This window comes from Notamacropus eugenii, chromosome 2 (assembly GCF_028372415.1).
Source record: "Notamacropus eugenii isolate mMacEug1 chromosome 2, mMacEug1.pri_v2, whole genome shotgun sequence".
Taxonomy (NCBI): Eukaryota; Metazoa; Chordata; class Mammalia; order Diprotodontia; family Macropodidae; genus Notamacropus; species Notamacropus eugenii.
Window position 1 is genome coordinate 216564052 of NC_092873.1, and position 18125 is coordinate 216582176.

The 18125-nt window shown below is 35.1% G+C and overlaps 1 protein-coding gene across 4 annotated transcripts in view; it reads right to left on the reverse strand.

The window, feature by feature from the left end:
* The window catches only part of LOC140526800 (mediator of RNA polymerase II transcription subunit 23), a 58103-nt gene that overhangs the window by 11805 nt on the left and 28173 nt on the right, over positions 1 to 18125 (reverse strand). For all 4 annotated transcript variants that reach the window (XM_072643338.1, XM_072643337.1, XM_072643340.1 and 1 more), the window contains 9 exons: positions 11048 to 11222; positions 10261 to 10424; positions 8961 to 9085; positions 7304 to 7509; positions 7033 to 7213; positions 2946 to 3116; positions 2279 to 2495; positions 1362 to 1598; positions 329 to 494 (listed from right to left, as the gene is read on the reverse strand). In XM_072643338.1, coding sequence (XP_072499439.1) covers positions 329 to 494; positions 1362 to 1598; positions 2279 to 2495; positions 2946 to 3116; positions 7033 to 7213; positions 7304 to 7509; positions 8961 to 9085; positions 10261 to 10424; positions 11048 to 11222 — 1642 coding nt within the window. The remainder of the gene's footprint in view (positions 1 to 328; positions 495 to 1361; positions 1599 to 2278; positions 2496 to 2945; positions 3117 to 7032; positions 7214 to 7303; positions 7510 to 8960; positions 9086 to 10260; positions 10425 to 11047; positions 11223 to 18125) is intronic.

The window sequence follows — 18125 nt, forward strand, 5'->3', positions numbered from 1 at the left end:
TCTAAAATATTTACCTAACCATAGCCTGAAAACTAATCTCTGTCAATCAAAATGAGATTATTTTATTAGATTACACATTTCTTTTTGGTATATTGTTTGGTAGAATTACCTGAGTGGAAAAATGACTGTGACACTTAAATTGCACATTTTCCCTTGCCAATAAAACCCATTTGATGACAGCCATTATAAAGGAAGACCAGAGAAGCATTGATTTTCAGGGCTATATGTAAATAATACTGGTAAATCATGCATGCAAGAGATTTAACACAAATGTTTATTTTATTTAGAAACACCTTGTGCTTACTGAACTACAGGACAATTTACTTACCTCTTTAGGACAACATTTAGAAGGGCATTCCCAACATCCTGTCCTGGAACAGCCAAAGCCATTAGCTCCACACAGGTTACATGAAGAGCATGGGCAGCTGGATTGGGAAACTCATTGAATCTCCAGTCACAGTTTGGAAAGGGACCAGGAGATTTGCCAGCCATAGGTGTGATCAATCAAGGCAATAATATTAGAACTCAAGTTTAGTAAGACTCAGAAAATGTGTTTTATACAAATAGAAAACATACAACCGGGTTTCTTTTAAAAATAAGTCTGTTCAACAGTGTGGTACAGGAATAAGAGAGCTGGATTTGGACCTACAGTACACAGGTGTGAATCCTGGCTCTGTCACAACTTACATGATTTTACATAAGTCACGTAACCTCTCTCGATCTATTTCCTGATCAATACTAAATACTAAAAGGATAATAAAACAAAATTAGATGTGGATGGAAAAAAAAACACATATTAAGTTCTCCAAATCAACTTTAAGGAGTTCTGCCACAATATTAGAGTCTTACTATAATGAGAGAGGAATTTATTCCTTACAAAGAAGTCTTAGATCAATGAGACACATACACAGCTGAGGCTCTCAAATAGTGGGAAAGAGTGGGAAATCTAAGCATAGAATTTTTTCTTACCTACTGAATACATTGTTTCCTAATCCTCTCAGATGAAAATTTGAAAATCTATATAACACAATATCTATTTCCTGATACTAAACGATATAACCAATACAATCTAGAATGAGCCTATTTGGAAATAAAAACATGACTGATATAAACCTAAAAATTTCTATAAATCTACTTTCAAATACATAGTTTTCTGGCATGAATTTAATATTTTTCAGGGGATATTACTGTCAGGTTTTCAAAAGGAATTCAAAAACTAAAAAAATGGGTAGATCACCCCAGAAATACATGTCTTGAGAATAAGTAAAAATATCTTCTTGGAAAAGGCTTTTTTGCAACTGAAAACACTACTACCCCTTTGAAAAACACACACCCCACACACACACCATGAAAAAGGATATTATCTACTAGTCTGCCAATAAGTCTGCAATAATAAGAGTCTTCTGGGATCCAAGGGTTTTCTTCTCGTGCATTCATTGCAAATTTGAGATACGTATCACTTAGACACCAGCCCTGTGGCCGATTATCTTTTAGTGAGCCAATGATAGCATGGACAAGCTTCCGTTTGAGGTGTGGGCGCTCTCTCAGGTGCATCTCATAGTAATGCAGAGTATTATACAAGTAAGTTACTGGACGGTCTGCCAAGAAAGAAAAATGTAATCACAGCAGCACTTGCACTTAGTTGATGATTAATGACTGAGAAAAAGCTAATTTTTCTGCTTAAGGCAGCTCTCCCAAAACAAGAGCTCAGAAACTGATGAAGCAATTTCTGGAAAAAAAAAAATAGCACAGTAATGAATGGTTTTTAAATCATAAGGCAAAGCAATTATGTTCCAGTGAAGAAGAGGGGAAAAACAAGATCTTCAATCTATTGCATAAGGATGCTAACATCTATTACATTTTCAAATACTTTGTTTCATTACTCATTGGAACTGGAAATCAACCCCTCTTCTAAAACTGCGTTACATGCCCATTACCATGAAAGAGACCATTTTACTAAATTAAAGTTACTCTTTCTGCTTGGCTACGCCTGCAGGGACTACAGCGTTTATGGACTCAGAAAGGGAGAAAGAATGGACTTGTGATTTCACTGAGAGAGCTTCCAGATAAGTTCCCTCTCCTGGTGCAGTCTGGTACCTTCTCTGCAGCTTGCTCTGAGAGGTTAAGGGATCTGTCTAAGGTAACACCGTCAGTCTGTGTCAGAAGTGAGGCTTGAACTCAATTGTTTTTGGCTCCAGGGTCAGCTAGTTAGCCACAATAAAACACTTTCCCTTACTATGGAACTAATAAAATACATTTACAAATAAATAGAGCTCACCATGAAACTTGTATAAGCCTCCCAAGTGATCCAGAAGAGTCTCTAGCGATTTGGACACTGGCAGCAATTCCAAAAATCTGTGGATAACTATATCAAATACTGGTAGGAATCGGAGACACACATTTCCAAAGTAGATTGGAAGATAGGGAAGCTGGATCTGCACAGGAGGATTGACTTGTTCTGCTAGGCCCTCAAAATACAGCTTCTCAGGATATTTCTGTGGGAGTTGAATAAATGCTCAGTTTGTCTCTTTTAAGAAAGGACTGAATAAACTCAAATACATTACAGTATTTAGGAATCTAATTTGCTTAAGAAAATAATTTTAGTTTTATTCAAGAGTACTCTATTACTTTTTGTTTAGTTTTAAAGAGCTCTGTAATCTGATTTCTAAAATATATATTTGATAAACATATTTGATATATTTGATAGATATCAAACACATAAATCTATTTGATAGATATAAATATATTTCAAATATATTTGAAATGTTGGCTCAATTTCTTAAAAGTCTATAAAACAGATTAGCTCTCAAAAATTCTTCAAGGTTATCATAACTGTTACATGGAGAGAAACAATTAGAAATATATAGCAAAGAACACTATTACTATTTACAAAATGATAAATTTGAGGTTTTCATTTCAAATGAATAACATTGATTAAAATGTACCTTGTGATAATTCATATGCTTGGTATGCCAGTCATTCTGCAGCCAGTGCTCTGGAGAGTTCTCTTTCACAAAATCATTTACTCGATTTCTAAAATCATTTGGCTTCAGCAATAGTAACTGAATTATGAAATAGCAAACCTGAGCTTCATTTCCTTCATGACTACGCATGGCCTTTGGTGAATCAAAGATAGAAAAAACAATGATAAAAGGAAGATCTCCAACTATCATGGTTCATGAAGGTCATGTGAAAACACAAATTACAGAGAAATAATTTTTAAATATTCAGGTTATTGGTGGAAGAAAACTTTTGTAGAATAGTCAATTACAGTGAAGTTATATAATAAAAAACCCACTTTATTTTTATTACTTTCAAATATTTACATATAGCATATAGTGTATGTGTATATATCTATACCTTTCTATTTGTATGTAGTAACTAGAACAGTTCCCCAAAATAAGGTGAAATACAAGGCTGCTACTTTGATAAATATGACCCTCAAAAGCAGTAGGATTCATTTTCATGCAACGTACTAACACATTAAGTTTCTTTTAAATCCAACTCTGTTGATCTTATTTGCAACATTAACTGTAGCAAACTCTTTCTAAATAATAATGCTAAGTAATGCTAAAGCAAAAAGTCAAAGGATCACAAAGTTTAAACTAGCTTCAGTTAAACAAACAGTTATATTTTCTAAGCTAACTCCTGCCTTCATGTGAGTTAGTGTCTAGTTCGTGAGACTTAAGTCACTTCCCACTGATTCAACTTGCATAAGCACTAAAAAGATTGACTTTAAGTTAAGAATTTGATTATGTCACTGCTATGCCAAAAAAACCAAAAACTTTCAAAGGCTTGTTTTAAATAAAGCCTGAAATTCAAGGATCCCTGAACTTGTAGTACCAAGGTACATATCTCCCCATCACTTATTATAAACCATAAACTTCAACCAAACAAGAAAACTCAATTTCCTGAACAGTCTACACTTTCTTACCTCTGTGTCTTTTCTTATGACATTCCCTGACTGGAATAAATCCCATTTTCTTCTATATTTGTTAAGATCTTCCTCAGATATCATTTTCTTCATGAAAACATTTCTGATCACATCTATATAAAGTATTCTTTCCCAATGAATTCTTAGAGTACTTTGTAAGCTTTTCATAATATTCTTTACATATTGATTATAGATATCACATCACATCTCCCCCACTAAGATGGTTAAGCTCCCTGAGGGCAGGGACTTTTTCATTTTGTATATTTCCTAGTACCTACCACAGTTCCTTATTGTAGGTAGTTAATAAATGTTTGCTGAATGAATGTATGAAAGAACACTGACAAATCTCCCTATTTCTTTTTAAAATCAACCAAAAGGCATTAAGCACCTACCACATGTGAGGAAGGATGCTAGATAGGCCCCTGGGAAACAAATACATAAAGGGAATATAATATAGTTCCTAGGAACAATAGGAAGCTTACAACAAACTGAGGGGGTACAATATGAAGATAAGTCAAGTACAAGGACAACTGAAGAGATTTGTAATAAGGAATGGTTCCGCTGGGAGTGTAGAATTATGTAACCGGAAAAGAAGATGATGTAAAAACAAAAGCTATCAATATTTTTTAAAGAAAATTTAGGGAGAATGAACCAATATGAAGAAAAAGGAAGTTAGGGAAAGCTTTATGGAGGAAGTATTACCTGAAGTAAGTCTAAAAGGAAGACAAAGACTCAGGGAAAGAAAAATGGAAGGTGTGCATTCCAAGGAAGGAGAACCCTATGCATAAATAAAAAGAGGTAAGGAAAGAAGCAACACATTCAGGAAACAATTAATAGCCTGATTTGGCTAAAACACAGAATACACTAAAGAGAATAGTATGAAATAAGGATGAAAAATTAGATCAAAGTTAGATTGTACAGGGCTAAGGAATTCACATTCCTTAGATAAGAAGACATGGAAGGCTTTTGAGTACTTTAGGAAGATGATCTTGACAACAGTGTGATCAGAGAGTGAAGACAGTAGAAGAGGGACACCAATGAGAAGATTATCAGAGTCCGTCTCTGTCTCTCTCCATAAGCAATGATGAAGCCAACAAGGAGACTGGTTACGTTAAATGAAAGGGACTGAACAGATCAGAGATCTTTTGGAGGAAAAATCAATAACCCTTGGCAAATGACTAGTAATGGGAGTTGATGGAAATGCAAGGTTTAATAACGACTTCAAGGTTATATACCTGGATGAGACCTTTAGACAAAAATAGGCAAGTCTGAAGAAAAGTCTGGCAATGGGGAAGACAATGAGCTCCAGTTTATTCATGTTCAGTGTGAGTTGCTAACAGGACATTGAGGAAACATGCAGCAGAGTTGACAAGAGAGGCAAGAGAAAGATCTGAGATGCACATACAGACATGGAAGCCATCTGTGCAGAGACGATAACTGAACCCATGGGAACAAATGAGGTAAGGTAAAGAAAGTAGAGAGACAAGAGGATCTATGACGAGCCTTTGTGGATAACAGTTCTAAAGGAGTAGCAGATGTATAACAATCCATCAAAGAGTGAGGAAGAAGAGTAAGACATGTAGAAGAACTAAGAGAACAGTGTCACAAAAGCTGAGGCAGAAAAGAATATTAAGAGTTATGTTCAATAGTATTAGAACCAAAAATAATGAAAAAGGATGAGGATTGAGAAAAGGTCATCTGATGTAACAAGCATTGGTAACCTAGTTTCTGCTGAATAGTGGAATCAAATAGCTAGTCTGCAAGGGATTGAGAAGTCAATGAATGATAAGGAAGTGGAAGCAGGAACATCTGATTCTCTTTGGAATTAAGGCAATGAAAGGGAAGAGTGACTTGAGAGAATGCTATGAAGGCTTGGCAAAGTCAAATGAAGGGTTTTTAATGATATGGGGGACATAAACATGCTTTTAGACAACAGGGAAAGCATTAGGACTCAGGGAGAAAAATGAAGATGAGAATGAGAGGGAAAGATTAATGGAGGCAAAGTCATACAGGAAATAGGGGTGGGGTGGGATTTGAGGTTACAGGTTAAGTAGTTAGCCTTGGCAAGGAAATCAACTACCTCTTTTTCAGAGATAAGGGTATAGGAGAGTATAGGAAGATGATAGGTAGAGAAGGGGAGATGAGGAAGCTGAAAACAGTCTCAATTTTCTCCGAGAAGACTGTAGAAGAGAAATAAAGATGAGGGCAGGAAACTTGATTTTGGAATGGTTGCTGAGGAGAGTGGGATAAAGAAACAATCAAGAGAGGACAAAAGGACTACAAGGTATCAGATGGAATGAGGCAACATGATTGAGTGGTGGAGCCAAACAAAACTACAGTGAAAGGTAACTAACCTCAGAGGATCCTGGTCACCAAAATTATGACCACCAAGGTTTGTGTTTAAGGGGAAATTAAAGTTCAATAAGTATTGCTTATGAATCACTGAAAAAGCAACAAGGTAACTCCAGCAGGTGGGAAGTAAACTCAGGGTCTGCCACCCTAGCCAGATACTGCTTCTATGCCTTTCAGGGAATGCTGAGAGGTGGGGTAACTGACCAAGGTTAATTCTGAGGTGGCAGCAACTAGAAACTGTAGCAAAAATGGATATAATAATAGTAAGCAATACATCTTTACTACTACTACCTCTTGCCCCACCAGCCCCAACCTGTAAAGACTGGTAAGAAAATAAAATTATCATTATTTAAGTTAATTCACCAATGTGAAATTTCTAGTTCTTTACAGTAGTAGAGCTAAAGAGTTATCATCTGGTTGGAAACAGTATTTAATTATGGGATAAGTAATAATAGCTAGCATGTATACAGAACTTTAAAGTTTATAACCTATTTAACATATATTATCTCACTTGATCCTCATAACAACCCTGTGGGAGAGGTGCTATTGTCCCTTTTTATGCACGAGGAAACTGAGGATCAGAAAAGTAAATTGCCTGGGGTCACACAGTTAGTACTGGAGGCAGAATTTGAAGTCTGGGCTTTCTGAATTCTAAGACCAATCCTCAAACTACAAGAATCTATAACAATTAAGGGAGTAATCCATGGGATCTGCATGGACAGGAGATCTTAGAATTGTATACTTACGAGACAAAGAATCAATCGGTCCAGTGTAACAATGTTGTACTTCCATACCATATCATTGAGGATCTCAATGCATTTGTTGAGTTGCTGACCTCCAGCTGATGTGGAGAATTCATATACCAGGAAGTCTGCAAATGTTCTGACATGAGCTACCAAGGCTCTAGCCCCAATTCTCTCTAGTACTCTACAAGGCAGAGAGAAACAAATAATTTTAGTACCACCCAACTGTACGTGAAAGGGAGTACAGTTATAGTAGATAGGCCTACTGGTTCACCTATAGCCAATTTGATTAATGTGATCTGTTTCCAAGAGCATTTTCCAAAGGAGGCAAAGGAAGAGGGGAGGAGAGCCTTGTATAGAGAAGTGAGTAATGATGTCATTTTCATTGCTCATAGATTTCCACTTTCTATATTCCTCCTCTACATTCTTTTTCAGGTTAAAACGACTTTCTTGAGGTACATTATTTTGCTTGAAGAATGCCTGAAGAAAGAGACAAGACAGTAACTATAATTTTGCATATTGGATAAAACAATGGCTCACTAGATCAAGGACTTTTAATATGAGAGCTGTGAACTTCAAAAAATATTTTGATAACTGCATTTCAATTTCTTGGGTAAACGCTTGTATTTTACTCTATACATTTAAAAAAGCAATATTCTGAGTAAGGGTGCGTAGGCTTCACCAGTCCACAGCACAAAAAAGTTAAGGACTCCTGATCTATAAGAAGACTGTTTCTAACTCATTGTTCTTCTCTCAGTCACTTGACTCTGAGACACTGTCTAACCTCAGCACCTCTCACCATTTTCTCATTCGTATAATCAGGAAATTGAATTAAATGACCTCTATAAATCTCTTTCATTTCTAAAAAATAAAAGAAAATTTAATGCCACTACGATGAAATGAGAGGAAAATTCTTTCTCTAAAAGAAAGTTTCTTTTGTTTTAAACTGATCCCCATTTTTACCAATGGCTAAAATTACACAAACACACACATACATAAGACTGAAAAAGCATTTAAAGGATTAATTCTCCCACTCTAGAGCCTAGGTATACCTCAACTTTAAGACTCTTTAAATGATACCTTTGTCTCTTCTTTCCCCAATAACACTATATAATATTCTTTGATATAAATAATAAATCTTTGATAATGTTCTCTGAAATCTGAATACATTCTTTCTAGTCTTGTCCCAGTGAACATCAAAAAGAGTTACTTACAGTGCCTCTTACAGTATCTCTTTATTTCTCTCTACTACAGTGAAAATGACACAGGGCTTACTTAACAAGTAGTACGTTAATGTTCACAAAATGACCCCACAAGACTCTGTAACTACTTATTGGCTATTATTTCAGAAAAAATTCAGTTATTGGGTGGTGGAAAAAAGCTGGTCTTGATATTGGGAAGACCTAGATTCAAAAATAGCTTTTGATATATTCTGGTGGGGCAAGTCACAATCTCTCAGGTCCCCAGCAATATTCAGATTATAGAATGTTGCAAAGAAGGTGCCATTCTGCACTGGTAGAGAGAGAGTTTCCTCATTTGGAGTTTCCTATACGAATAAAAGCACAGGTCTGGACCAAAAAAACCCAAACCCAAACAAACTTGGAAGTATATAGTCAAATATCTAAACAAATATCCACTCCCGTAAAAAAATGCCTTATCTTTACAAAAATGCCTTATCTTTAACAAGTCTTTGTAGCAAAAAACTAGATTTAAAAATTTAATCTAAGCATTTACTAAGCACCTATTATATGTTAGGCACAATGTTATAGACAAAAATGATAAAACAGTCTCTGCCTTCAAGGAGCTTGAAAATCAAACTACTCTCCTGTTCAATAAAGTTAACAACAATAAAAAAAAATTCTCCATATAAGACATTCTAAAATGGCAAAATAATATCTTTTCCATACAGTGGTGGTTCATTACAGAATTACCTGCAGAGGAGCTGGAAAGCAGCTAAGAGTGTGAGAAGCCCAATTGTGAGGTGTAAAACTCATGATAGTCTGAAGAATATCCTTGCACCAAGTTCCCTGAATTGAATCAGAGCCTGTAAAAAAATCTAAACAAACAGACAAGTATCAAATTCAATTCAACTAAAATATGAAAAAGATGTATTAGATACTTAAGAACTGTGCAAGATGCTAGGACTAAAAAAGATAAAACAGCCCCTCTTTGTTCCTCAATGAGTCTATATTCTACTGATGGGAGTAAAGGAAAGAAAAGGGGAGGCCTAGAATAATATGGATTAACCCACCAAGAATTAGGAGAGATTTTGCATAAGCAGCACCCCCACTTCAGTCTTGAAAGAGGCTAAGGATTTTAAGAAGTGGGGGTAAGAATGTATTTCAGACACAGTGGACCCTTTGAACAGAAAATATTATGTGGAATTCAAGAAATTACTCATTTTGCTGAAATGAAAAGGACATGAAGGAGATGTGAATTAAGTTCAGAAAGTCAGATTACGGAGGGCTTCAAATGGTGGACTGAGCAGTTAGTATGTTATTCTAGTTTATAATCTACAGTTCACAGTTTATAGGTAATAAGCAGAAGAGACATGTTCAGATCCATGCCTTAGGAAGAGAAGTTTTAGTAGCTTTATAAAAATGGTTTACAGGAGAAAAAGGGAATCTCTCAGGTAATCAAAAAATTTAGAATATAGAATGATTTTCTTTCTATATGCTAATTTGATTTCTCTAGCTTCAGAGAAAATATCAATTCAAGTCTTAAATCAGGAGTGCCAATTTCAGCCACAAGTATATTTCTTCAAAAGTCTCACAAAGGTGTTTAAATTCTGGTTCATCTTATTTCCCTTTTAGATGGTAACAGTAATTTGATAACTGATAGGTATTTCACTGGACTGGAAACCATGTTTATTCTTTCAAGTTAATGGTCACGAGCAAAACCTGTCTCCATAGGATAAGGCATAAAAGTGCGTTACTAAGTCACACGGCTACAATACACGAGCACTAGAATAAGGCTGTTACCAAATGAGAATAATTTAATCTGAACAAAATTCTTCCCAATTTTCATGCATTATTTCTTTAAAACTTATTAACCAGTCTGAAAACTGGAACAAAAATTGGACAAAGCTAGAAGACTCTGTGAAAGTAACAAGTTAGTAGTTAAGATTTTCAAATACAGATAATTTTTCAGGAGGTAGGCTTTCAGTGATATAGTATAATCAAAATAATCTTTAACATACTCCTCTTTTTTCCTTGAAAAATTCATTATTACCTGTCACATGAGTTGCTCTGGCTAAGGTCAAAATTAAGGCCCGGTTCAGTTCTTCAGACTCTGCTGAAAGCACAGTTTTGGGATCACTAAGGAAACGAGTAAACTGTGGTTGTACTTCAGAGCTGCCAAGTGCTGTTATGAGTCTTAGAGCAGTACTCTCAACACTGAAAGGGGCAAGAGTTATCCAGGTTATCATATTTTGGAAAAAATGTATCTACAACTCTGTAATTTTATAAGGCAGGCAAAAAAAATTAAACTTGAAAGTGCTTTAAAATTTTTCTTTGGAAGTAATAAATAAAATGACAGTGTCCCAGTGGCAGCTTTTCTAGCATTTCCCAAATTGGGAAGCTCATACCATAGGTCTCCTGATTTTGCTGACCTCAGTCAAAGCCACTAAGGACATGGAGGTGCAAAGTCCTTTTCATTTAGATACAATGTTTTGAAAACTGCATACATTCTCCTATATCTGTTTTCACTAACGGTACAATTACCTTTTTTTTGTTTTTTCAGCCTTAAATGTCTGAGGTAGAACACAAGGTAAAGCTTTAACCATCAGTTCAGAGGCAAAATACTTAACTGAAAGAAAAGAAACTTCTCTAGTAAATCTTGCCCCATTTGTCATTTTTTAATTAACAGGCAAATACTCCAAGGGTAGAGAAGAAATTTATGCTAACATGAAGGAACAAAAATATATATATGATACTAAGGACTATACAGTGGAACCAAAAGCTCGAATAAAACATCCAGCACATTAGAATAAAGGATAATGGCATCTCCAAACGCTCACCAGAGATGGAGCTGGTTTTGATTAGTCTGGGGAGCAGCAGCCAGAGTGTGAAGATGGCTCAGCAATTGAACTCGGTAATGAGGTTGGATGTGGTGCATACGATAACTGAACATCTCCAGAAGTGTGTGTAAAATTCCCCAAGCATGAGATTTGAAAACAGTAGGCAAGAGTTGACCTTGTGGAGAAAATAAAAACATGTAAAGGAAAGTAAAATTATACAAACATCTTCCAAAAAAAGAAATTTTATTTGTGATTTTGTTTTCCTATATTACTATATAATTCTTTTTGCTTACAAGTACAAATCAGCAAACCTTACTAATCCATTAATTTGGAGGAAGACTAGTCTGAATTATGGAATATTTTTAAAATGAAGTATAGAATTTTCAGGTTTACACAGTTATCTAAATTAGGCTATGAAGCCATTGAGATTAATAGAGGTAATTAAGAAAGGATTAATATTTCACATAGGTGGCACAGTTGATGTAAAGAGCTGGACTTAAAAGCTTCACGACTAAGTCTAAATCCTAACTCGGATACTCACTAGCTGTGTGATCTTGCGCAAGTCAATTAACTGCTCTCAGCTTGTTTCCTTATTTGTGAAATGAAGATAAGGGCATCTATCTCACAAGGTTATTGCAAGGATCAAACGAAATCTTTAAAAATAAGGACCATGTAAAGCATTTATGCAAACAGTAAAGCATATATAAATGACAGCTTTTATTACAGCAATTCAATTAAGGCAATGTGGTATGGTCTTAGAATATAAAGATTAAAAGCAACAAAGCTCCTGCCTCATAGGAGCTTTGAAAAAATACACAGTAGGAAGTGACAGGATCAAAGGAGGGATCAAGAGATTCAAGCACAGTGTCCCAGGAAAATCTGAGGATACAATAGTTACTTTCAGTTAGGATGATGAATAGATAGGGAAGGCTTCATGGAGGAGATGGCACCTGAAATGGATCATGGAGGAAGAGAAATATTGCTTCAATTAGCACTAGCTAAAACTGAAAACTTTTTGATATTTAATTTATATTCTAAGAATGCTGAGCTGGAAAAGTTTGGTTAGTAGGGAAAATAACCTTCCTTTAAAATCCTATTTACACTCTTGTCTGGTGAGTTCTCTGTTCACATATTTTATAAAGATATATTTCAAGTCTGAGACCTCAAATCTAATTTAATTAATCAAGTCTAAATATATTTGGTTTCATTATATAAAAATCATTCACATTTTCATGGAGGTTTAAAGTTAACAGAACTTTTACTTTTTTACAACATTATAAAAACAAACAGTAAAGTTTATTACTATAATCACTTTACAAATGAATACTCTGAAGCTCAGAGAGGTTAAGTAACTTGCCCATGATAACATAGCTTATCAGTTTCACAACCAGCATTTGAATCCAGGTCTCCTAACTTCAGGTTAGTGCTCAACACAATGTAAAATTTTAATATTATCAGACTAAGGATGATCTGATTTAACTTTATTAATGTAACATTTCCCAACCCACCAAATCTAGCTTTTTTTTTTTTGTTTATATCAGCATGCTACACATGATAGAATTAGAGACCTTCAGAGTTTGCAGTAGAGCACAGTGGCAATCCAGACCAACTCAAAACCAAAAAAAAAAAAAAATTAAAAATAAAAATCCCTACTACAATATACCTGCGAAGTAGTCATCTAGGTTATATGTAGACACTTCCAAAGAGTGGGGACCCTCTCCTCTCCACTCCTGGATAGCTCTAATTATTAGGAAGTTTTTCCTGATAATTGAACTTAAACTTGTTTCTTTGCAACTTCCTCCGACTGTTGCTAGTTCTTCCCTCAGGGGCTCAAGAAAAAGCAAGTCTCATTTTTTCCCCCCACAAGACAGTGTAGACATCTTCAAAGACAGCTATTTTGTCCTCCCAAATCTTTCCTTAGGATAAATACCCTCAGTTTCTTCAGCAGATTCTCATAAGAGATTTTAGAGTCAGAACAACTGGAAGGAAATTTTCAAAAGAAAACAATTCTATTGGCCACTAGATGTTTTTTTTTTTTTTTACAAACACGATATTGCTAGTCATTCTTAACAGTATCATATATTAACATGAAAAACATAAATATTTACATATTAGCTTTTCATAAAAACAGACTAAAACCATTTCCAAAATTTAGTAGATGATCTATGCAGGTGCTATGGCCAAAGAAGTAATAATTCTGTAGCTATTATAGTGAGGCATCTACCCAAACTTAACTAGGATAGTTCTCAAACAAGTATAATTAGGCCCCATTTTCAAAACCCAGAATGACCCCATGGGATTTGGGGGCATCAAAAGTAAAGCTGTTGTAGAGGATATCATCCTTATGAACTAATAAATGTTACATTTCCTTAATAAACTTCTACCATACTCTCTGGAAAAAGGGTCAGAAAAAAATTTAACTGTTATTTGCTTCCTAAATTTTACCATTTTGGTCAGCCACATAAATAAGAAAATTTGATCTCAATAAATGGAGAATAAGCTCCTAACAAAATACAATACCCATTGCTATTAAAGAACACTAGAGAACATAGGAATAAAGGAAGCTTTCCTTAAAATGAGAGCTAATATCTATGTAAAAGCATCAGCAAGCATTATCTGAAATGGGAATAAGATTCACAGATCAGAGTGAAACAAGAATGCCTACTATCACCATTATTATTCAATGCTGCACTAGAAATATTAACAATAGCAACATGAGAAGAAGAAATTGACAACTAAGAAGGTCAGCAGGAAAGATCTATTGCAGCTGGGTGAGAATGGAGCACAGCTCAGGACAGACTCTGGGCAAGTCACTTAACCTCTAATGCTTCACCAATTACAACCCCCTCCCCCCCAAAAAAAAACCACCATGAGAGGTAGAGTAAAAACTGGGAAGAGAAATGACAGTGAGGCAAGAAAATAATTAAAAATGAATAAGGAATTTGGTAAAAGGGACTCACACACATAAAAACTTAACTTAAAAAACAGACTAGGACAAATGGTAAAAGAGATACAAAAAGCCAATGAGGATAATGCCTTAAAAAGCAGAACTGGCCAAATGGAAATGGAGGTCCAAAAGTTCACTAAAGAAAATAACTCCTTAAAAATTAGAATGGAGCAAATGGAAGCTATAATGACTTCATGAGAAGTCAAGAAACAATAAAACAAAACCAAAAGAATGAAAAAGAAGAAGACAATGTGAAATATCTCACTGAAAAACAACTGACCTGGAGAATAAACCCAGGAGAGAGAATTTTAAAATTACTCAACTACCTGAAAGCCATGATCAAAAAAGAAGCCTAGTCATCATCTTTCAAGAAATTATCAAGGAAAACTGCCCTGATATTCTAGAACCAGAGGATAAAATGGAAATGGAAAGAATCCACCAATCACCTCCTGAAAGTTACCAAAATGAAAATTTATTATAGCCAAATTCCAGATTTCCAGGTCAAGGAGAAAAAATATTGCAAGCAGTCAGAGAGAAACAATTCAAGTATTGTGGATCAAGTCAGGACAATAGAAGATTTAGCAACTTCTACATTAAAGGAATAGAGGGCTGGGAATACGATATTCTGGAGGGCAAAGGAGTTACAATTACAACCAAGAATCATCTACCCAGCAAAACTGAGTATAATCCTTCAAGGGAAAAAAATGGATAATTAATGAGATAAAAGACTTTGAAGCATTCTTCATGAAAAGACCAGAGCTGAACAGAAAATCTGACTTTCATATATAAAACTCAAGAGAAGTGTAAATAGGTAAATTGGAAAGGGAAAACATAAAGGACTTAATAAGGTTAAACTTTTACATGCCTACATGGGAAGATGCTATTTGTAACTCATGAGACCTTTCTCATTATTAGGGCAGTTAGAAGGAGTATATACATAGGCAGAGGGCACAGGTGTGAGTTGAATATGAAGGCATTATATCTAAAAAATAAAACTAAGGGGTGAGAAAGGAATGTACTGGGAAAAAGAAAAAGGAAGAGGTGGAATGGGATAAATTATCTCACATAAAAGATGCAAGAAAAGCTTTTACAGTGAGGGGAAGAGGGGGGAAGGTGAGAGAAAGTGAGTGAACCCTCTTCTCATCATAACTGGCTCAAAGAAGGCATAACATTCAATTGGGTATAGAAATCTATCTTACCCTACAGTAAAGTAGGAGAGGAAGGAGATAAGAGAAGGGGAAGGAGGGTGGGTGATAGAAGGCAGAGCAAATCTGAGGAGGGTATAGTCAGAAGCAAAACACTTTTGAGGAGAAATAGGGTGAAAACAGATAATAAAATAAACAGGGGTGAGGTGAGGGGAAGGGTTGTGAATAGGATGGAGGGAAATAATACCATTAGCAATAGTAACTGTGAAAAAAATTTTTGAAGTAAGTTTCTCTGATAAAAGGCCTCATTTTTCAAATATAAAGAACTGATTCAGATTTATAAGAAGTCATTCCCTAATTGATAAATGATCAAAATATATGATCAGTTTTCAGACAAAGTAATCAAAGCTATCTATAGCCATATGAGAAAGTGCTCTAAATCACTACTGATTGGAGAAATGCAAATAGAAACACTTCTGAGGTACTACTTCACACCTATTAGATTGCCTAATGGAACAGAAAAGGAAAATGACAAATGTTGGGAATGGATGTGGGAAAAATGAAACACTAATGAACTGTTGATGGAGTTGTGAATTGATTTAACCATTCTGTAGAGAAATTTGGAACTATGCCCAAAGGGCTATAAAACCATGTGTACCCTTTGACCTAGCAATACCATTACTAAGCCAGTGTCCCAAAAGATAAAAAACAAAGAGAAAAAGCATCTATATGTACAAAAATATTTATAGCAACTCTTTTCTGAGGATAAAGAATTAAAGATTGAGGGGATGCCCATCAACTAGAACAAGTTGTGGTATGTGATTACAGTGGAATACTATTGTACTATACATAAGGAATGATGAGCAGGATGCTTTCAGAAAAAACCTGAAAGGCTTGCATGGGCTGATGCAAAGTGAAATGTACTGTGTACAAATTAAGAGTAAGATTCTAAGAATGTGAATGACTTAGCTATTCTCTGTAATACCATGATCCAAGACAACTCTGAAGGACTTATGATGAAAAATGCTGTCCATCCACAGGCAAAGAACTGCTGGTGTCTGAATACAGACTGAAGCATATTTTTTTTTACTTGATTTTTCTTGAGGTTTTTTTTGTCTGTTTTCTTTCACAAAATGACTATTATGGACATGTTTTGCATAACTAAACATGTATAACCTGTACCAAACAGCTTGCCTTCTCAATGAGTGAGGAGAGAGGAAGGGAGCGAATCTGGAACTCAAAACTTTTAATAACGAATGCTAAAAATTGTTTTTACATGAAACTGGGGGAAAATACTAAATAAAATAAAGTAACTGCAGACAATATAAAACACTTGAGAGTCTACCTGCCAAGACAAACCTAGGAACTATATGAACACAATTACAAAACATTTTTCACATATAAAGACAGATCTACACAACTGGAGAAATATTAATTGCTCACTGGTAGGCCAAGTTAACCTTCAGTAAAAATGACAATTCTACCTAAATTTACTTATTCAGTGACATACCAAAAAAACCACCAAAAACTGTTTTATAGATCTAGAAAAAAATCATGACAAAATTCATCTGGAAGAACAAAAGGACAGGAACATGAAAGAAATTAATAAAAATAAATGTAAAGGAAGGTGGCCTAGACATACCAGATCTCAAACTATAGTATAAAGTGGTAATCATCAAAACAATGTGGTACTGGCTAAGAAATGGATGGATCAGTAGAAAAGGTACATAATACACAGCAGTAAATGGTTATAGTAATCTAGTATTTGATAAACCCAAAGATCCAAGTTTTGGGGATAAGAACTCACTATCTGACCATGATTGCTGGGGAAAAATGGAAAACAGTGCAGCAGAACCTTGGTATACACCAATATCGCACACCACATAACAAGATAAGGTCAAAATGGGTACACGATGCAGACATAAAGAGTGATACTATAGACAAATTAGAGGAGTATGGAATAGTTTACCCATCAGATCTAAGGATAAGGAAGAAAATAGGACCAAACAAAAGATAGAGAGCATTACAAGATGTAAAAGGAATGACTTTGATTATATTAAATTAAAAAGTTTTTGCACAAACAAAACCAATGCAACCAAGATGGAAATCAGAAATCTGGGAAACAATTTTTATAGTTAAGTTCCCTGATAAAGGCCTTATTTCTTAAAAATATAGAGAACTGAGTCAAATTTATACTATAGTCATTCTCCATTTGATAAATGGTCAAAGGATATAAACTAGCAGTTTTCAGATGAAGAAATCAAAGCTATCTATGGTCACATGAAAAAATGCTCTAAATTACTATTTTATAGGTTAGAAAAATGCAAATTAAAATAACTCTGAGGTACCACATCAGATTGGCTAATATGACAGAAAAGAAAAATGATAAATGTTGGAGGGGATGTCGGCTAATTGTGACATTAATACACTGTTGATGGAGTTGTGAACTTATGCAACCACTCTAAAGAGCAATTTGAAACTACGCCCAAAGGGCTGTAAAACCGTGCGTACCCTTTAATCCAGCAAAACTACCACTAGGACTGTATCCCATAGGACTAAAAAAAGGGAAAAGGACCTACTTGTACAAAAATATTTATAGCAGCTCTCTTTGTGGTGGCCAAGAACTGGAAATTGAGGGGATGCCTATCAACTGGGGAATGGCTGAACAAGTTGTGGTATATGACTGTAATGAAATACTATTGTGCTATAAGATGAGTAGGATGATTGCTGAAAAACCTGGAAAGACTTACATGAACTGATGCAAAGTGAAGTGAACAGACACAGAACGTTGCACACACTAACAACAATGTTGTATGATCAGCTGTGAATGACTTAAGCTATTCTCAGCAATATAATGATCCAAGATAATTCCAAAGGATTCATGATGAAAAATGCTATCCACCTCCAGAGAAAGAACTGATGGTGTGTAAATGCAGATTGAAGCATACTATTTTTCACTTTCTTTTTTCTGTGGTGTGTTTTTTGG